The 22,565-nt window shown below is 39.6% G+C and overlaps 1 protein-coding gene across 4 annotated transcripts in view; it reads right to left on the bottom strand.

Moving 5' to 3' along the window:
* SEPTIN11 (septin 11) overlaps positions 1 to 22,565 on the bottom strand; it is an 89,777-nt gene that overhangs the window by 10,591 nt on the left and 56,621 nt on the right. For all 4 annotated transcript variants that reach the window (XM_063458705.1, XM_063458703.1, XM_063458704.1 and 1 more), the window contains exons 5-9: positions 11,829 to 11,990; positions 10,684 to 10,780; positions 9,512 to 9,680; positions 7,854 to 7,986; positions 6,448 to 6,635 (exon numbers count right to left, since the gene is read on the bottom strand). In XM_063458705.1, the coding sequence (XP_063314775.1) occupies positions 6,448 to 6,635; positions 7,854 to 7,986; positions 9,512 to 9,680; positions 10,684 to 10,780; positions 11,829 to 11,990 (749 nt within the window). The remainder of the gene's footprint in view (positions 1 to 6,447; positions 6,636 to 7,853; positions 7,987 to 9,511; positions 9,681 to 10,683; positions 10,781 to 11,828; positions 11,991 to 22,565) is intronic.

The following is a 22,565-nucleotide window of genomic DNA, read 5'->3' as shown; positions in this document are numbered from 1 at the left end:
GATGGCAGAATTCAGGAAGAGAACAAACATGGTACACATTGTGCAGGGATTGACTCCCTATTCCCTGTCCATCATATTTATTACTGATCATACTGGGCTTACATTCCTTTCTATTGTGTAAACCAGTAAGTGTTGACCTGTTTCATTCTGAGGCTTCTGAAGTGTTTCTGGCAATTAACTAAATGGACTTGGTTCTGTGAACACATTTCTTTTACATTCATACGCTTTGATAACTGGCAAATATATACTTTGGACGCAATGTATCACATGTAGCGTAACTGAAGCATAATTACTATCTATACACGTGTATAATTGGGATTGAAATTACTAGTGTGGCAGCAGAATTAAAATCCAAAAGTGATTAGATGATTAATGTCATGCGGTTTAGCTCTCTGTCGACAGGTATCTGATATTATCTGCACAATATGAAAAATTGCAAAGTATGCTAAAAAAAACTACACTAAAGCTAAAGGTATCTTTATGAATATTTAGTAAATTCATACACCTTTATATTTAGCAAATATAAGGCCAAACAGATGGTGCTTAGCATTATAAAAAGCACTTCTATTTATATATAATCCTATTTATGTCCCTTTTTTGTTCTCTTTGTGGCACTTCCTGCATGGTGCAAAAAAAAGTGAGGAGCAGTGTGAGATGGGATCTGAGACCGCAATCACGGAATGTCAGTCACAGGGCAAGCAAAACGAAGATAACATCCAGATAGATAAAGAGTTCTTGCCATCTGGCGTGACTAGGCATGGATGACAGGAGATAAATCCACAGGAAATTTTGTAACTCCAATAAGGGTCACTTACTAAAACAACTATTAGTGCACTTTTTATCTTACGTAATTTTTAACTGATCAGCATTTAGGATAAGTGCATAAAGTGGTGACAGCTTTGTTTGTTAATCATGCCTCGGGGCTGGAAGAATATCAACTGATATGTAACTCACAATTACCAATGTTATCTATGACTAGTATAAAGTAACACATTGAGCTTTACAATGTAAAACTCTTGAATATTCTATTTCCCATTTAATTTTGTTTTCCAGCCTAGTGTAATAATTTTGTATGAGATTAGAACTTGTTGTTTTATCACTGCACAGTAATAAAAGATAGTAGTGAGTGTCTAAAGCAGATGTTGCTGAACTACAACTCCCATGATTCTCTGGGTATCTATGTAATTCAAAGAATCATAAAGAATCATGGGAGTTGTAGTTCAGCAACACCTGTAGGGCCACAGTTTGAGGACCCCTGGTCTAAAGGAACAATATGAATGAAAACATGTATGTATAGTTATAACTACCTATTTTAGTATATCCCCCACCCCGTGTGAGGGTATGAAAGGTGAGATATTCTTGCCTTTCAGGCCTCGCCACACTGGTCTTCACCAGACACTAGTGCGCATGTACACTTAACTCTCTAGCTATTGGGGTGGAAGTGCCTTTAGTGGCTGTCAGGTAAACAGCCTCTAGAGGTATGTTAACCCTGCAATTTAAAGATTGCTGTTCCTGCAGAGCGATATTGTTTTACATTGTGGAGTTGAACAGACAGGGACATGGCACCCAGATCACTTTATTGAGATGATATGGTCTGAGTTCCTGTAGAGTTCCCTTAATCTGAATTAGATGTGTTTGTAAGTTAGTTTTTATGACAGAAAATGTACGGCAATAGGTCACAAAGTATTGCGACAATATCAATCAATGGGTCATAGACTGTAAGCTCACTTGAGCAGGGTCCTCTTCAACCTATCGTTCCTATAAGTTTTCTTGTAATTGTCCTATCTATACAGGGAATGCAGAATTATTAGGCAAATGAGTATTTTGACCACATCATCCTCTTTATGCATGTTGTCTTACTCCAAGCTGTATAGGCTCGAAAGCCTACTACCAATTAAGCATATTAGGTGATGTGCATCTCTGTAATGAGAAGGGGTGTGGTCCAATGACATCAACACCCTATATCAGGTGTGCATAATTATTAGGCAACTTCCTTTCCTTTGGCAAAATGGGTCAAAAGAAGGACTTGACAGGCTCAGAAAAGTAAAAAATAGTGAGATATCTTGCAGAGGGATGCAGCACTCTTAAAATTGCAAAGCTTCTGAAGCGTGATCATCGAACAATCAAGCGTTTCATTCAAAATAGTCAACAGGGTCGCAAGAAGCGTGTGGAAAAACCAAGGCGCAAAATAACTGCCCATGAACTGAGAAAAGTCAAGCGTGCAGCTGCCAAGATGCCACTTGCCACCAGTTTGGCCATATTTCAGAGCTGCAACATCACTGGAGTGCCCAAAAGCACAAGGTGTGCAATACTCAGAGACATGGCCAAGGTAAGAAAGGCTGAAAGACGACCACCACTGAACAAGACACACAAGCTGAAACGTCAAGACTGGGCCAAGAAATATCTCAAGACTGATTTTTCTAAGGTTTTATGGCAGATGAAATGAGAGTGAGTCTTGATGGGCCAGATGGATGGGCCCGTGGCTGGATTGGTAAAGGGCAGAGAGCTCCAGTCCAACTCAGACGCCAGCAAGGTGGAGGTGGAGTACTGGTTTGGGCTGGTATCATCAAAGATGAGCTTGTGGGGCCTTTTCGGGTTGAGGATGGAGTCAAGCTCAACTCCCAGTCCTACTGCCAGTTTCTGGAAGACACCTTCTTCAAGCAGTGGTACAGGAAGAAGTCTGCATCCTTCAAGAAAAAATGATTTTCATGCAGGACAATGCTCCATCACACGCGTCCAAGTACTCCACAGCGTGGCTGGCAAGAAAGGGTATAAAAGAAGAAAATCTAATGACACGGCCTCCTTGTTCACCTGATCTGAACCCCATTGAGAACCTGTGGTCCATCATCAAATGTGAGATTTACAAGGAGGGAAAACAGTACACCTCTCTGAACAGTGTCTGGGAGGCTGTGGTTGCTTCTGCACGCAATGTTGATGGTGAACAGATCAAAACACTGACAGAATCCATGGATGGCAGGCTTTTGAGTGTCCTTGCAAAGAAAGGTGGCTATATTGGTCACTGATTTGTTTTTGTTTTGTTTTTGAATGTCAGAAATGTATATTTGTGAATGTTGAGATGTTATATTGGTTTCACTGGTAAAAAATAAATAATTGAAATGGGTATATATTTGTTTTTTGTTAAGTTGCCTAATAATTATGCACAGTAATAGTCACCTGCACACACAGATATCCCCCTAAAATAGCTAAAACTAAAAACAAACTAAAAACTACTTCCAAAAATATTCAGCTTTGATATTAATGAGTTTTTTGGGTTAATTGAGAACATGGTTGTTGTTCAATAATAAAATTAATCCTCAAAAATACAACTTGCCTAATAATTCTGCACTCCCTGTAGTTAAATCCCCCCCCTCTCATAATATTGTAAAGTGCTACGGAATCTGTCGGCGCTATAGAAATGGCAATAATAATAATAAAGTTTCATAGACTGTATGTTATCTGAAATATCAAGCTTTCTAGCCAAATCTACAGCAATGGCCCACTCCCCAAGCTGACATTTACACTATGGGATTTACACACTAAACACCACATTATAGTGAAGCGAAAATCAAACAATGAAAGTCAGGCTAAAATAGCTGGTTTGGAAAATGTATCCAACTACTGTCACAGCTTGGCTACTTTGGTCTCATAATGGAAGTTTACGGGCTTATTCACTAAAGTAAGAACTCCATCATTAAAGGACCACTCTAGGCACCCAGACCACTTCAGCTTAATGAAGTGGTCTGGGTGCCAGGTCCCTCTAGGATTAACCATTTTTATTATAAACATAGCAGTTTCAGAGAAACTGCTATGTTTATAATAGGGTTAATCCAGCCTCCAAATCCTCTAGTGGCTGTCTCACTGACAGCCGCTAGAGGCGCTTGCGTGATTCTCACTGTGAAAATCACAGTGAGAGCACGCAAGCGTCCATAGGAAAGCATTGTAAATGCTTTCCTATGAGACCGGCTGAATGGGCGCGCAGCTCTTGCCGCACATGCACATTCAGCCGAAAGGGAGGATCGGAGGCGGAGAGGAGAGCTCTCCGCCCGGCGGTGGAGAAAGAGGTAAGTTTAACCCCTTCCTCCCACCAGAGCCCGGCGGGAGGGGGACCCTGAGGGTGGGGGCACCCTCAGGGGACTATAGTGCCAGGAAAACAAGTATGTTTTCCTGGCACTATAGTGGTCCTTTAACCCCTTAAGGACACATGACATGTGTGACATGTCATGATTCCATTTTATTCCAAAAGTTTGGTCCTTAAGGGGTTAAGGCCAAAGCAGATGAACTGGATGCATAGCCGACTTAGACAATGTTTCCATTTCGGCTATTTTTATCTTGATTCTGAAATTCCATTTGGACCCTCATTTTGGTGGATAACCTTGTAAGTTTTCAAATAATCCACTATGCCCCTCAGTTGAAAGAAAATGCTTGAAGAAAATGTAGCGCATTTTAATAGAGAGGATTAATTATTAAATTTGTATTTAACGTGTCTTTTTTGTAAGAGAAAATATTTTTATAAGTTTGAAGCTATCCTGCAGTTCATTTTAGACATGAACTACTATATGTTAGTGCAGACAATTTAAGGAATGAAGTGGAAAGCACCCTGTCAGATATGTGCATCTGTGGTAAGCCAAATGGATTTAGAACAGGTGCTGTACTGAATGAGACCTCTGCATCTGTCCCTATTGCTGCTCATGTTTCCAGTTGCAGAATAGCCTCCCTAATCTGTCATATATTAAAAGGGCTAACTGGAGCAGTGTCTGAAATCCTTTTATAAACTATAATCCTTTTATGTGCTTTACTGTTTTCATGGTTTCCATGGAACCCTGGAATATGGACTGTCAGATGCCACTACATAAATTAATGTGTGAACTGTCAGGAATTCAAAGTCAATTTAATGTGAATTTCAAATTTAAGGCCGAAATAGTTAGTGGAAGCATAGCTTGCTTGCATAGATATTTTGGTCTAATATTCAAAAATAATTTTGAGTTCACGAGAATTCTCACCCCATTGATGTTTTATGTGTTTAAGGGGCACAGAATGCAAGAGTCAGGTTTATTACCGTACTTTTAAAAATTTTACTAGATTTTGAGTGTTGTCAAGTGGGAGGGATTTTGTTTACATAATATAATATCTACTCTATTCGTCATCTCTTATTTCAAACTATTGGCATGTCAGAAGCCATTTTATCACTTAAGTTGTTTTTTTGAGAAATAAAATCACTTAAAATTTTTATTATCTGTCCGAATAGCCAAGTTGGGTCACATTCTACTGTTATCTGACCAACTGGTGCTATAAACATAAAATTATACCCACTGACTGCTATGTGAACTGTAATGTGAAACTGCAATTCTTTTAATGTGTTTAAATTATAGTTTTAGTGATAGTTTCCACTAACATATTGTTTGCTCATGGCTACTAAGAGCCCAAGCTCACAGAAAGGGAACCTTGGTAACAAATGCATTGGACAAGGTATGGTTTTAGAACTCAATGATAACAATCTATTCATATTTACCCCTACTGAAGAAGACCAAAAAATCCTTATAGGTAGCTGTATACTAAATATATGATTTATATCTCAGAAATACATAATTATTGCAAGCTACATGGATTAAACATCGATATCTATGTTTTTTAAATCCTAAAAATACCTAAACAACAATAACACAATAGTAATAAGTTTCTAATGTCAACATACTAATAAGGGATAGATAGATGTTTGTAGGGTGATTTTTATTGCAACCCTAAAGAGGGTTAAGTTAGGGATAGCATTTAACAGGTAGGACTTGAGAATTACAGACAAGTCACTAGGCCAGGGGTAGGCAACCTTCGGCACTCCGGATGTTGTGGACAACATCTGCTATAATGCTTTTACAGCCATAATGCTGGCAAAGCATCAGTGGAGATGTAGTCCACAACATCTGGAGTGCAAATAGTTGCCTATCCCTACAACTAGTTAGAAATATGACATTGGTTAGTTGTTATTTCATGAGATATTAAAATATTTCGATCAGCTAGATTAGACTTCGAATATGTGGATGTATCCTTTAGTGTTATCACATATTTGAAACAAAAGGCTTTCTTAAAAGAGACACACATGGACATAATCTCCAGTTAGAATTTCTTGAGATAGAACTTTGGTCTCAAACATGATATAAAGATATTATTTCCATGGTCCAACAGCCTGGGTAGAAATATGTTGCACATCTTGAACAACAGGCTATTTCCTTTTGTGAGAAGAAACTTTTGGCAAGTGATACTTCCCCACCTGACCTCGAAAAATGTTTTTGATTTGAAAAGTCTTTTTAAAAATAACCAAACCACTATATTATAAATAAAACGAATGTTCCCATGGGTATAAAATAATGAAAAGGAGATCAGCTATTCACAGTCATGCAAAGTATACAAAAAGGTGAAACTGGATGAGGTCACAGAAATCTATGGACTGCTTACTTTTTCTTGTCCTTGTCTTTCTTGGTTTGCTGAGATCCAGCTTGTTGAGCTTGGGACTGCAGGAGCTGTGTGGCTGCCTTCTTCTTCTGAAACATGCTCACTTCATCTTCGATCTCTTTCTTCTTGTCGTCCAGCTTCTTTCTCTCTTCCTGGTGAGTTCTTTTTAGAAGGTCAAACTTCTCATGGAGCTGAGGATAGGAATGTTGGTATACAGTTACCTTATGCTTTTATAAATAATCAAAGTCACAAACTATTCCCATAGACACGTGTATTTTTCTCTTTTACTGTGATCCATCACTGAGACAATTTTAGTCTTCCGTTCAGGCATGGCTGGTCATATACATCATATCTATCTATCTGTACATTTACTTACACCCATCCAGTCACACATAATCACGAGACAATGAAGCTGTAATTTTAAGGATATAAATATAGATATGAAAATTACTTATTTGTATGAACCCCTCCCATGACACAGGACCACCCACTGACTGCATAACTTCCACTGTCAAGGCCAGCATCTCTGTTGTTCGAGTGACTGAAGCAGGAGTACTGAGGTAATTCTCCACTGGATGCACCTATCTCACTTTTCATTGTGGTTCAGTTTCAGTGCAAGTCGATTGAATAATAAAGAGTGGAGGATTATGATCTTAAAGGAACACTATAGGGTCAGGAACAAAAACATGTATTCCTGACCCTATGGTGTTAAAACCACCATCGTGTTAAAACCTGGCCTCCCCTTCGCATCTTAAATATAGTAACATCCTACCTTTAATCCAGTCTGCTGCTGCTGGCTCTGTCCCCGATTTGCCTGCTTGGCTGACATCATCAGAAGTGGTGTTCTGAGCCTATCACAATGCTTTTACATAGGAAAGCATTGGATTGGCTGAGACTGTCAAGGAGGAAGGTCAGGGGCAAAGCCAGCACAAACCAAATACAGCCCTGGCCAATTAACATCTCCTCATTAAAATGCATTGAATGCATCTCTATGAGGAAAGTTCAGTGTCTCCATGCTGAGGGAGGAGACACTGAATGGCAGTGCTGCTCACTGTGCAGCACTGCCCCAGGAAGCACCTCTAGCAGCAATCTGAGGAGTGGCCAGTGAAGTTATTACTAGGCTGTAATGTAAAGACTACCTTTCTCTGAAAATACAGTGTTTACTGCAAAAAGCCTGAAAAGAATGACTATACTCAGCAGAACAAATACAATAAGCTGTAGTTGCTCTGGTGACTATAGTGTCCCTTTTTAATGCTTGTATGAAGCAGCGAGCAAGCAGTGAAACTGATGTATCAACTGGGAAACATGTACAACACTCCAGCTCTATTACTGTCAAAGAACTTTACGTACAAAGAAACAAAGCAATTGGCTAATGGACATTCTGAGACCTGTACTTGTGATAAACATACTTCTTTCTCAGCTTCCTTGAGCTCAGCTTCTTTTTCTTTTACCCTCATCACAAACATTTGTCTCATTTCTTCCTCCTTTTTCTGTAGTTCACCAAGGAATTCATTCCTCTTTGCCTCATATGTTTCCTGAAGGCTGTAAAAAATATTGCAGAACCAAAGTTGGTACATTGGTGTTTTGTTATCTAGATACAACATAGAAACAAAAATATATTAAACACAGGAAACTAGAGCTCCGGACATCACACGACGAAAAACTACTTAAACCTATATAAAAAATAACCACTGACCCCCAAAAACTACTGCAGAGACCCCCAAAACAATATGGGAAAGAAAAAAAAAAAAAACGGGCCCAGACAAACCTACCTCCGGGCTGACGATCGGCGATATGTGGAGGCAAGCACGAGGCACGACGGAGCCCCATATGGCGGACCTCCACGGCGGCTGGTTTTTCGGATGATCTCTCTGGAGACGCAGAGGACGACTACCTAACAGCCCCAACCATACCACAGAAGACCAGGTCCCATAAGACGGGAACCGACACGGAATTGGTAACCACAGGGGTACTGAAAGCCCTACTGGCGGAACTTCAAAAAAATATATTGACGGATGTCAATGCCCTCAGGGGAGAAATGCAGGGCCTGACAGGCCACATCAGCACACTGGAGGCATCTTAAGAAAGCCACCAGCAGAACCTATCGTCCTTACAAAAGGCGGTACAGGACTTACAAGGGCAGAACCAGCTATATGAACGCCACTTCGCGGCTCAAGAGGACACCAGGAGAAGGCAAAACTTAAAAGTTAGAGGGCTCCCAGACGAGATATTGGAGTTCGAACTGCCGCACGTTATACGACGCATAGTAGTGGCTATATTGCCTCAGGGACAGTCCAAGCCATCACACACGATGCTATCTATTACTGTTAGATTTATATAAGTTTATGTCTTTTTAAAACTAATCCACTTTGTTAACTATCTATCGCTTTGAGAAATGCGCAGAAAGGGCCATACCCCCCTTTATAACTTCCCTGATCTCATCCAACGAAACGCTACATGCCCATCTAGAAGCATTAATATAGAAAAAGACCGACTCTATTGTACGCTTACCTAGCCTGGCAGGTTTGATACTTACCTTTAAGCATCGAAATCTCTTAAATCCCTAGCATACACATGAGAGGTTACCACTGAGGCGGCCTATTGTATACTTAAGAGGGAACGATAGAAGAAAAATAGTAGGCAGATCGAAATATACAATGTACTACTACTTAACACAGGGAGTGCTAACAATAACACCTAGCATGTAGCTGTTTTGTCATTACAACCTGATGTCACCGTTCGTATTCAGGGCTCTATTTTAAATCTATAGTCTAAGCAAGTTCATAATAATAAAAAATGTGCATTTGTTTCATAACCAAACTAAATATTACTATCTGCCTTAAAAGTGCCTCTCTTGCTCACTAAGCAAAAATGTGTACCAGATATTTTCTTGTTAAAAAAAATGTGCTGTTTAATATGCTACGAAAATGCCTGCAGCAGCTGTTGTGGCTCTGCACGCTTGTTGTTTCTCCATGCACAACAAAAATAAAGAATAAAAAAAAAAATATATATATATATATATATATATTAAACACAATCAGTGACATCAATATGCCCTGGTTTGTACCTGAATGGTTTACTGTCAGGATCAGTGTCTTTGAACCCCATTTCTTCCAGTTTGCATCGTCTGTAAAGTTCGTAGTGACGGGCGTGGGTCTGCTCCCTCAGATCTTCCATGTTCACCCTGATCAGCATTTCACGGAGCTTCACAAAATCACAATGGTTTTCATTTTCAACTGAGGAAGCACAAATCTGTTAGAGGAGCTTAAACATATATTAAGACTAAACAGAGAGTCAGGCAAACCAGTGAACAATTAACAATGTGATAGCAGAAACAGACAGTGTATGCCAATCTACACAGAAGAATGTGGGCTCGATCCACTAGTCCAGGGGTGGGGAACTTTCGGCTCTCCAGATGTTTTGGACTACACCTCCCATGATGCTTTGCCAGCATTATGTGTGTAAGAGCATTATGGGTGGATGTAGTCCACAACATCTGGAGAGCTGAAGGTTGCCTATCCCTGCACTAGTCCAATGTTTCAACAGATGTTTGAAGTAAAGTCTGTAAAATAAACATTGTTTCGAATCAACTCTAATCCAGCTGCCTGAATTCAGACCACTCTAGTATAATGTATAATGCTAGCAACTTGTCCCCTCTGTACAGAAAAAGTGTTAGCTTAAGCAACAATGGACAGCTGTGTTTGGCTGAGAGTGTCAGCTATACGCTTTCAGCTTATCGCAGTACCCATATGGTTATGAATCAATCTGGCTAGAAGGAATAGCCTTAATCACCTTACCTGTGGGCAGGGTTATGGGAAGCCAAACAGACCCTTATTTAGGTTTAAACTGCTCAGAAATGGTTTAACATTGAATTGTGGGACAGTGCCAGGGAACTCCAGTAACTATAAACACTTCAATGAGATTAAATTGTGGTAGTGCCTACGATCTGTTTTTAACAGCTTACCAGTGACAGCTGAATGATGGAACAAAAACTGAATTTGCCTTTTGTGAATAGTAAAGTGAACAGCCAGATTTGGACAACCAATGCAATTTGGCTACTGTTTTTCATATAGTAAAGGGACCACACAGATTAGGAAATCAGATTCCACAATGTATAGTTTGTTATGATACACAATATCACATTTTTTCGATAAACAGTTACAGTTTATTATATAAAGTACAGTAAACATTGGAGAAAATTTTAATTATCTGAACTATTTAGGAATGCATGATACATACCCTGCACTATTCCCCAGGGATACTGCCTGGCTTTAGCCATTTTATTTCCAATTTTAACTTCTTCAGTACTGCCGACAACTGCAAATGGAAGATGTACCTGTAAGAGACAGGAAAAGAATTAAGGAGGTTACACTTTTCATTACCTGAATGCTATTTGCAGGGTGCAAAACCCATGTGAGCGTATTTCTGGTCCATATGTGACAGTTTGTTTTTTTACACACTCTTACCAATGATGTGCAAGTGTTTCAAAATCTAATATGATGAAAAGAAAACCAAGTTTTGATATCGACCAATAAATTCCTAGTTACTGATTGGTAACACCACGTTCCAATTCAGAGGATCCATAGCTTGATCTGTAAAAATGCACTGAATTTGCACTACAAACAGGGTTTGGATAAAGACCAACATGGCCTTTATTCCAAAGAGGGGAAGATAGGGATACCAGAAAGTAGTGCTATCCTATGAAATAACGGCTTGCAACAAGGTAATTTAAACTTGTGTTAACATTTTACACTAAGCCAGTAGTTGTGAAAACAAAATAACTCCACGTCAGCCTATCATAAGACAACAAGGTTCATCACAGAAAAGGTTTCTCTCGTAGATCTTTAAGATCAATTTACCAATTGTCTAAACATCAGGGTTATTCACCTGATTGAATTGTCTGGAAGTCAAATTTATTTTTTCCATTTTAGTCCAAAATAGTTCTATTGGGGAAATTCATCTATGCTTTCAATTCGGTCCAAAGACCAAGAATTTAAGATTCATTTTAAATTTCCAAAACTCACAGTAGAGAGTGAAGCCATATTAGTCCAGTGGTGCAGATGTTCACACAGTGCATAAAACGATATGTTTCTCAGTACCAGAAGTCAGGAAAGAAGAGCGTGTATTTTTTTTCTCTAACTTGCTTACTGTTCCTTCATTATTTAGCAGCAATGTTAAAATGTTTGTTTTTAAGAAACAAGCCATAGCCAGTTTTTAGAGTTTTGCTCACATTAACTGATATTTCTGAATTGTGCACACTTTGCTTACATTGTGCTGACAAAGCAAGAAACTACGTACGGTAAGTAAGGATATTAACTTGTGACGAGTGAAAACTCATCCTGATGACGTCAGTGCAAAACGACAAAAATACTGTTATTACTTACACTCATTGTAGCATTTATCTCTGCAACTGTCTCCTCATCTGTTGGAAATTGGTAGATCTGCACCCCATTGCTGACAAGTTCGCTCATGATCTTACTTTTGAATTTGTGCAGTTCGTTTTTGGCGATGGTGTCTGCTTTGGCAATGATTGGAATGATGTTCACCTGAGCAAAGAAGAAAATGTGCACTGAATTAATTCATTATCATTTTAAAGTGTCCCTTTAGCTATCACACCAGATATGTTCGTAAACAGCAACTCTCGGGATCTATTATTACATAATTGCTGTAAAATAATTTGCTGAAAAATATTGTTTCTGCGTTCTATCAATCTGCAGATTATTTTCTTGCCAGATGCATGATTATTACAAAGGCAGTTTTAGTGATTGAAAATAAAACAATTCAAAACCAGCAAAAAGCAAGGTGTACTGCCAGACGTGGTCACACCACTGGCACTCAGTGTCTATTTTACTTAAGAAAATAGATGTGTTCAGCTGCTCAGCAAGAATCATGTAACAGGAAATAGTATGATATTAACCATTTAAGCAAGAACCATTAACAGGAAGTCAGGTCTAGTGTTCCTATCCTCCATATGTCAGTATTCATTAAGATACACAGGAAGAGAGGATCTAACACAGTTCACATGGCTAATTTATGCAGTTCTATCAGGGTAGACCAAAATGCCATTTGCCACATAAAATGTGTCCAATACTCAGGAATAAAAAAAAATATACAATGACTTCATACAAAGATCTATTTACTGGTCACAGTAACTGTCACATTGGAGTATTCTAAAAAAATATTTAATAATTTGGGGGAAATGTGTAATGAATTTTAGACACCAGTGTTTAGAAGAACCAAAATTGGACCCTAGGGAACAGACCATTGATGTTTATAGGAACTAGCTTACCTTAGCATATAGGAAAAAGATATGTTTGTCAGAAAACCTGTACTAAACTGAAAGGCTCACTCCAATCACAGTAATTGTTTATGTAAGTGAATATGTAACTGTTCAATGCTTTGTTTTTTTCACAAGTTGACAAAGATATAAAAGGTTTTTTTTTATAAAAAAAAAAAAAAAAAATAGACTCCCTACTAATATCAGTAGTTATTTTCACAACCAGTACAGGAAATAGTTTATAAATAGGTCTATAACAAAATTGAAGCAACTTTATTTCAGTTTTACAGAAACTGCTTGGGGTAAGTAAGTGGTGGTTTGTAGAAAAGTCACATGAAAAAGCATATGAATAAACCTTTCAGTATTATGCATTAAACTGTGGATTGTCAAGGACTGACAAGAGAATTGTTGAAAATAAGCAAAACAGAAATTTTTGCCAATTTCAGCCGTTTTCCAATTTGTCTATTGGTCTCCATATTTTAAATGCAATTGTCATACGAATTCCGAATTTATTGAATAAACTACTTTTGAAGGCAGTCGGGTGCAATACAATATTTGTCTGCTGTAATATAAAGCATTAAGATTCAGCAGTAGTTATTGTACAAAGATGTGTAAAACATAGAAGGACATTATTATATAAGAAACAAGTGAATGAATGCTTCTATCTGTGAACAACAATCATGGTTGTGGTTTTTTCTCCAACATCTCAGCTGTTCAACAAGATATTTGTGTGGCTTCAATCCTGTCTAGATATGTTTTAGGGTTTAACGTAACACATCATTAATATGATATAATCTTTCCTGCATGTCTCGGTGTCTGGACGGTTTATGGTCCATATTGCATTAGTGGACAAACCAGGATTAATAACACACCACATTATTTACATGACTTGTGTTTCAATCCTATCTGCAACAAACTGAGATCTTGCTGTACATTTTAAAATTTGCTCCTGAGCCTTTTCAAAGTTGTCCTGTGGTGGATATACAGTGTACCTCTATCAATGTTTTTTCCAATAAACAGCATAATTTACACTGCTTACTATGTCACATGTTCATTTATTATTATTTTTGCACTGCTTATATGTTGCAGGTTCATTTATTTTTGTGTTTTTTTACACTGCTTACATGTTACAGGTTCATCGTTAAAACAAAATGTCACTGATTATTATATTATAGGTTCATTTGTTTGTTTGTTTTTGGCAAAAAAGCAAACTGCAAAGGATTCAATAATCAATAATCTCCTATTTTACGTAGAAAACATATATATTTTCAATATAAAATGAAAACATTTAACTCAGTGTAATAAATGACATGATGTCTGTTTAACAGTCAGTTCCAGTTTTGTTCCAGAACTTAAAACATATATTAGTCATGTCTAAAAGTCTATGTGGGCAGTACAGTTTTCAGCTTCTGCTGAGATGATATAAATCTGTTGTGAAAACTCTTTGGACTAAAGATAAACATTCCCAGGGCAGACTGAGAGCTCACAGGGCCCATGGGCAATAGGCCCCCTTTTGGTGCAAAGCTTTTTGACTACTGCTACTTTTCTCCCCCTTCTTTGTGTGACTCTCACACAGATATTATATTATGCTGCCCAGCACTCATAATGGGTGTGTGAGAACAACACAATAATGACTCCCACCAGCAAGGCCTTCAAACAGAGTCAGATTTGTTTTCTAAGCGGTTAATTCAACCAAAAACAGTGTTTTAATAAAATACTTTTTTTGAATGGAATAACCCTTACTGGCATGCCTCGACCCCCCTATTCCCACTAAAATAAAGCAAATGTAATTACACGCTTCCTCTGTGTTTGCTGGTGACATCACAAGCAGCGTCCCCCACATTTGTTTTCAATCATATAAGTCCAAACAAGTAGCCACAGTGGGGTTCAGTGTGTGGAATGCTGCTTGCGATGTTGTGTTCATGTATGTCAAGTTGTCTTCTTTACCTATTGTACTGAACTGCAGAATATATTGGTACTATATAGATTGTTGTAATAATTGCATGTGTGTGTGTGTGTAAGGAGGCTGTATGAAGTACTGCAATGGTGGGGATGCTGCTTGTGATAAGTGTCCGTATGGAGGCTGCATGTAGTTTTCCGTGTGGGGTTGCTGCTTGTGGGATTGTGTGTAAACAGTGAGGCTCCTGGTGGGTTTGCGTGTGTGGATGAGTCTGTTTGCAGTGTAGTATGTGTGTGGAGACGGCTGGTTGTGTTACAGTGTGTGTGGTGGGGGCTGTTGTATGTGTGTGGTATAGGGCTGTAGTAAGCATCTGGGGGATACTGGGGCTGTTGTGTGTGTTTGTATGGATAATAGAGGCTCCACTTTGTGGGGGATATAAAGGCTGCAGTTTGTCTGTGTGTGTGGATAGTGGCTGCAGTGTGTGTTTGGAGGGATATGGGCTGTAGTAGGTGCAGGGGGGATAGTGGCTGGACTGGATGCAGGAGTGATAGGGTCTATACTGGATGCTGGAAGGTATAGGGGCTGTAGTGGGTCCAGTGAAGGGCTGTGGTGAGTGCAGGGAGGGATAGGGGCTGTAGTGGGTGCAGGGAGAGATAGGGGCTGAGGTGGGTGCAAGAGGGGTTAGGGGCTGAGGTGGGTGCAAGAAGGGATAGGGGTTGTGGTGGGCGAAAGAGGTATAGGTCCTGAGGTGGGTACAGGGTGGGATAGGGGCTGTGGTGGGTGAAAGGAGAAATGGGGCTGAGGTGGGTAAAGGGGGATATAGGGGCTGAGGTGGGATAAGGGCTGAGGTCGGTGCTAGGGGAGATAAGAGCTGAGGTGGGTGCTGGTGGGATAGGGGCTGAGGTGGGATGTGGGCTCAGGGTGGGACAGGGGCTGATGTGGGTGCTGGGGGAGATAGGGGCTCAGGGTGGGATAGGGGCTGAGGTGGGTGATGTGGTCTCAAGGTGGGATAGGGGCTGTGGTGGGTGCTGGGGGAGATAGGGACTCAGGGTGGGACAGGGGCTGAGGTGGGTGCTGAGGGAGATAGGGGCTCAGGGTCTGAAAAGGGCTGAAGTGGGTGCTATGGGAGATAGGGGCTCAGGGTGGGATAGTGGCTGAGGTGGGTGCTGTGGGAGATGGGGGTGCTGGGGGAGATAAGGGCTCAAGGTTGGAATAGGGGCTGAGGTGGGGTGAGATAGGTGCTGAGATGGAGGGGGGCATGGCGGATATACATTCCAGCTGATTCTGCCAGGCTGCTAACTGTAGAATCAGCAGGAGAGGAGGGGGCAGGAAGTGATGTCACTCCCCTCACCCGGGCCCCGCCTCCTCCCCTCACACGGAGCTGGAGGAGACCTGGCAAGAGCAGAATTGCTGCCAGGTCTCACTCTGCAGGTGAGGGGACAATCCAGGGGCAACCTTACATTTTTAATATTGCCTCACTGACTGGGGAGATCTCTGATCCCATCTCTCCAGGCAGACAGAGTATGGCTGTTCAGCCAGCCGGGCCCCTGACTGCCTCGGGCCCTCGGTCCACGACCGATCTGCCTGAGTGGTCAGTCCGCCCCTGAACATTCCCACAGACAAAGGATTATATACTCAGAGACAACGTTATTACATATGATATAAACCTGCTTGTTAATGCAAATATCCAATAATGTCGTAGCAACTCAAAATATAAAAGATAACTAAGGATGTACACTTCAATAATAATCTAAAATATAACAGTTTATTATAAATCAATTAAAATAAATACAAAGTAACAGAAAATATACGACCAGGTACAACGCATCAAAGCTAATATACTTAACATATAGAGATCATCCTCTGTTGCAGAAGCCAAACAGTACAGAGTCCAAATCTCCCCAAAATGTTTTGGCATCCTACTGGCTGCCTTTTTCAAGGGCGTTGGGGGGAGGTTTTGACTCTGTACTGTTTGGCTTCTGCAACAGATGGTGATCTTTATATGTTAAGTATATTGGCTTTGATGCGTTGTACCTGGTCATATATTTTCTGTTACTTTGTATTTATTTGTATTGATTTATAAAAAAGTGTTATATTCTAGATTACTATTGGAGTGTGCATCCTTCATTATTTTCAATTTTGAGTTTTCCAGGAATTTTTTGGAAGTGCCTATTTTTGGATTTGCACCATGCTTATGATTATATTATGATATGATTATAAGTGATAGATTGTACACCCTCCATGCTAGATTAGAATTGATAATGAAGCAACTCAAAATATAAAAGCATGCAGACAAGATCAAGAGGTTAATTTGCTGTTCAAACCCAAGATTGGTATGGGGAAGAAATGATTTAAAGGGACACTCCAGGCCCCTAAAGCACTTTAGCTTGCCTATAAGCTTTTTATGTTTGAAGAGTGTGTCCTCTTTTTCTCATTTTACAAAAAGCACAAGTTTCCATAGAAATTGTCACTTTTATAAATTAACCTGGTTACTGCCCCATGGCTTTTGAGCGGACAGCAGGACATTGAGAAATCTCTGATTGGACAGCCACAGGAAGTCTGGGCGGGGTTAGAAGGGGAGAGCTTGCAAAGGCAGCAGACAAAAGATCAGCAGGTTTTGCAAACTGCTTTTAGATATATCCCCAATGAAAAATGCATAATTTAATATGTACACGTTTTATTTGGGATATATGTACTAAACAATGACTTATTTATTTTGTATTTGTGCCGTGGAGTGTCCCTTTAAGTGATATTGACAGTGGAATGAGTGTTGGTGCTGGATGTTGTGGTTTAAATATCTCAGTAACTACTGATCTCCGGTGAGTGTCAGTCCTGTGGGAAAAATGTCTTGTTAACAAAAGAGACCAGAGGAGAATGACCAGATTGGTTCCAGCTGACAGGAAAATGACAGTAGCTGAAATAACGACGTGCTATAATAATGCTATACAGAACAGTATCTATGAACACACAACACACAGAACATCAAAGCGGATGGACTACAGCAGCAGGAAACCAAACCAGGTTTCACCCCTGTCACCTAAGAACAGAAAGCTGAGGTTACAATGGGCACAGGGCCAAATATGGACTGTAGAAAATTGGAAAAATATTGCGTGGGTTGAAGAATCATGAAATGGAAATAGGAATAGCAATGCTTCCATTTTCAAGCTCTTGTTGAAATCATGTCACAGACAATTATGGCTGTTTAGGGAGAACCCTACCATGTATTATAAAACTATAGCTAATAAAACCTTGGTTTAATAATGTTGGATAAGCTTCTCAGATGATTTAAAAAACAAATTGATTCAACTTTTAAATTGTTTGGATATTATGAAAAATTGTTACATTTTGTAATATTTTGATATTTCTTGATAATTAAGTATTTTGAAAAAAACTAATTTTAACATGTAGAAAAAGCGAAGTAAAAGGTCAGTCGTAAGCCTTTTTTATAAAATGTTCACCACATAATAACAGTTCACATCGTTTATAAGGTAATTTCTTTAAAAAAGTGGCAAGCAGTAATGGAGGTGGTCAAGCAGAAGAGCCTGGATAAAGCACATGAGCATATATTGCAGGTAGAAGGATATAAAAGAAATGAATATGCTTTCTTAAACCTCTTGACAAAACTTGTCTTGCTAGGTGGCAGTGCACACTACAGAAATTTATCACAGCACTAATTCACATTTTTGACAAGCAGTTTTGAGTTTGTAGTTATTTGAATAATACAGTAACATGGTTATTCACTAAAGAGAGAATTCCAAGTGAATTCTAAGAGAATTTCAGATTTCATTTCAAATAAGCTAAACTTTGGAATTTACTTGGAATTCCAACATTTGTGGCAATTAAAAAAAAAAGCTGCAAAACCACATGTTTGAATGACCACTAGAGGTGTCCAATGAAAAGAGTATGGTTATGTACATGCATAAGTATTTTATTATCTTTAGAACTTTTGCTATTGAGTTATGTGTGAAAGAATTTGTAATATGGTTCAGTAGTGAAATGAATTGCAAATGTATACAATTGAAGTAGACCTGAAAGTAATTTAAGTTTGAGTTTGCTGTGAATATCTATGGCAGAGGATAAAGTTGTGGACATGTGCGCCAAATTTCGCATTGGTTTTCCAAACGGTTTCAAAGAAGAAGCCAAAACAGCTGGCGAGGAGCCCCAATGAACGAGACAAGACAATGCAAGGCTCAAAGTGACTTCTGACGTTTAATGGGCTGTGTAACAGGTTATATGCAACATGAAACAGGGGTGGTCGTTACAAGCATTATCCAATCCTGATAATATAATTTATCTTATCTTAACATCTTAACCTATAGCAAGCTTGTAGGTGCATCTTCATGTTCGGGCCTTGCTCAAAACTAAGTTTCACTATAACTACGCAGTTAAAATTAATATGCATTCCCAGCTAAAATTAAAGATATTTACTACGCAGTTCTAAATTACACATTACTATGCAGTTATGAACAAAGGGAGAAAAACAGGAAATAAGGCCAACATCAGAAACATACAGGATATAACACGAACACTTGTTACAGGATATGCTATAGCTCTTGTCTAGGGGTATATTCACTAAGCATTGGATATAGATAAAATATATTATATCAAATAACTGACATGTTCCAAGTTAGCCAATTTTAAACAGACTGAACATCCTGTCATCTGTAGCTTGAGCTCTGGGTCAGTATGGGCAAAGTGTATTATTACCAACAATAGTATTGGAATAATATATATAGTAAGACAATTAGTAATAAATTGGAAAACAAATAAAAAAAAAACAATAGACTGTCTAGTAGAGACTTTGCTTGGACACTAAAACACGACTATAAATGGTCCGAATTAACCCAGATTGCGCTGTGGCATTCTCCCCCAGAGGAAAGAAGATGGGTGGATTTAGAGTCTTCGCTAATGGGTTTGTACCTACCACAGTTCTTCATGTGGGTACCAAAAGACAATCGGCCTTCCCTTAGAACGGAATGCCCTGCTATCTTAAATTTACTGAAACTATGGGATACTGCTGCCTTAAATATATGGCTTGTCCTCTTCCCCTTCCACGTTTACACCATTCCTGCGGAATGGGGTGTTCCTCCTGGGTATGAGAGCTCACGATTTTAAAGGTATAGAACATGCAAACTAGAGCTACCCTAAAATTTTCTGATTTCTTTCGATATAGACAGCTTAGGGACTATGCTCAGGACGCCCAGGTCAAGAAGGCTGCATTACAACAGCTAACATTTTTCAAAAAGTTGTTTTCTAGGGAGCAATTCCCGAGGGGCTTGATCACTGCTATACGCCCACCTTAGCACCAATACGTTAGAATGGGGAGAGTTGACATATATTGACCAATGGGAAGCTGACCTAGGTGAAACGTTAGAGGGGATTGAGTGGCAGGAAATCTGGGAAGCGAACGCGGCTTCATCGATATGTATCACTTTGCAGTAACAGTCATATAAGACCATGTTTCGCTGGTACACCACCGCTGTCAAATTGTATAGAATGAATAAGATCCCCACAGATTTGTGTTGGAGAGTGTGTGGACAAAATGGGACTTATATTCACATGTGGTTGGGAATGCCCAGCGTGCAAATATATTGGGAAAAGATCAGAGATTTGCTGAGGGATGTTCTCGGTAGAGACGTTAAATTAGATCCTTGGGTGTTTTTGTTAGCAAGACCCATGGATGATTGGAGAAAAACAGATCAAAAGTTATTGCACAAATTGAATTCGGCAGCTAGGAGGGCTCTAGCATAGGTTTGGCTTCGAAGGGAGACCCCTTCCGTTGAAACAGTCCTCCAAAAAAAATCAAAGATACTTGCCTCATGGATAAGCTAACGGCCCAGGTGCGGGGTGCCATGAAGGCATTCGAAAACGTCTGCAGCCCTTGGATGGCCAGCCATGTGGGCGGCTAGGGGAGAACAGGGTCGACTCAGTCCCCTACCTCAACCACTCGTCCACTATTCACGCCTCACAGGGTCGCTGGTCCCTGTATTTACTTCTCCTACTGCGCCGCCCCCTCACCTCCCCCCCCCTTTCCTCTGTCTCTCTCCTTGTCTTCTTCTTTCTGTGGTGCCAACCATCCCTTTAGTGGGGCCTCTAATACAGGTGGGTTTGTGGTTTTCTTATTATCTACCAGCTGGAGGAACGGTATTGGGGCTGGTGGACGGCATATTTCTTAACCTTCTTATCAGGCTCACTGATGTTCTTAAGCTAGGCACCAAGCTTTAATATTCCTTTCTTGCTGTTAATATTGTTGTATTTTATTTTTGACAAAAACCTGACGGGTCGTCTGCTGGTCTAGACGCCGTGCACTATACGTACCAGTTTATGTATATCATATGTGTGTTGTCAGTGATGTGGATATACTTTTTGTATTATGCCAACTTGTTTTCTATGCTCATTGTGTCCTGGGTCACCTGATTGTAACTGACATGTGTGTGGATGACCGTCATGGCAAAAATAAAGAATTAGAAAAAGAAAACCACTACTATAATGAAAAAAATAAATACATAAAATGGAATGTTGTTGTAATTACGATGACTTCCAGTAGGTGAGGCTATTGCATAATTTTGGTAATGTGTCTAGAAGACAGTTACTCTATCTATATAGTTTAAATGGTGAAGTAAAATTGAAGAGGCCATTTTAAACATTTTGTTGAAACTATTCCTATGATTCCAACATGATATGTGAGAAATTTGGCACAGAAATACATCACAATAAAAAGTAACAACACATGTAAAGTACTCCAGACATGTACAATACTTTTTCTCGCATTCCAGATAAAGTAATGAACACGAATCCAGCAACGTGACAAGTGATCTACTTTTGCAGCAGAACAGCTAAAGGTGACTCTGAAAATGCATCTTGTTGCTCAAAATGTTTATGTTTCAAAATGTCTGTACCTAAAAAAAAAGGACAGTAAAATGCAAACAGCTTGCTTCTTATTCTACAGCACAATTGATCAAATCTATGTGTTATTCTGTGAAGACTAATATATATCCGTTCTGAAAGCGATAGAAACCGAAAATAAGTGTGTACTATGCTTGTTTGTCACTTTCATGATGCCTATTTTTGTAAACTCTGCCAAGCAGAATTTCACACTCACAGGTTACCAATTTTTGCGTCATGGAGGGGCATATTTCTATGTTAGTCACCACAACAGTCACTGATGGTCTGTTTCTTATTGTAAACAAAATGTTTTATTACAATGGAATCATGCTCACTCATAGAACACACCACTGTATCAAACTGAAACATAGAAACATAGAATGTGACGGCAGATAAGAACCATTTGGCCCATTTAATCTGCCCAATTTTCTAAATACTTTAATTAGTCCCTGGCCTTATCTTAAGTCTAGGATAGCCTTAAGCCTATCCCACACATGCCTAAACTCCCTCACTGTATTAACCTCTACCACTTCAGTTGGAAGGCTATTCCATGCATCCACTACCATCTCTGTGAAGTAATACTTCCTGAAATTATTTTTACACCTTTGTCCCTCTAATTTAAGACTATGTCCCTTTGTTGTGGTCGTTTTTCTTCTTTTAGATATAGTCTCCTCTTTTGCTGTATAGAAACATAGCAGAGGATAATGTTAGCTGTCAATTTTTAAATGCAAACCTGAAAATCTTAAGATTTAAATGATTTATTTATGAATGAACTTGCAACTATATTTCTTTTTCCTGACAAGCATCTGCAAACCTTTTAAATCTGTACATCAAGCATGTCAAACTTGCGGCCCACAATTAATGATATTAGCGAGCCAGCGAGCCGCAAGTTTGCCATGCTTACTAAAGCAGAGTAGGCACCTGCTCGCCCCACATTGCAGGTGCTGCTCTGCCAAAATTACCCGGCTGGGGAGGAGCGGTCCCTGGTGGCGGCAGCGAGGGAGCTCAGTCTTCCTGCTCCTCACTGCTCCCTCGCACGCGCCCTCTGTAATGATGCCG

The sequence above is a fragment of the Pelobates fuscus genome, chromosome 6, assembly GCF_036172605.1.
Source record: "Pelobates fuscus isolate aPelFus1 chromosome 6, aPelFus1.pri, whole genome shotgun sequence".
Lineage (NCBI taxonomy): Eukaryota > Metazoa > Chordata > Amphibia > Anura > Pelobatidae > Pelobates > Pelobates fuscus.
The sequence above is the reverse complement of the archived record's forward strand: the minus strand, read 5'-3'. Positions and strand labels throughout refer to the sequence as shown.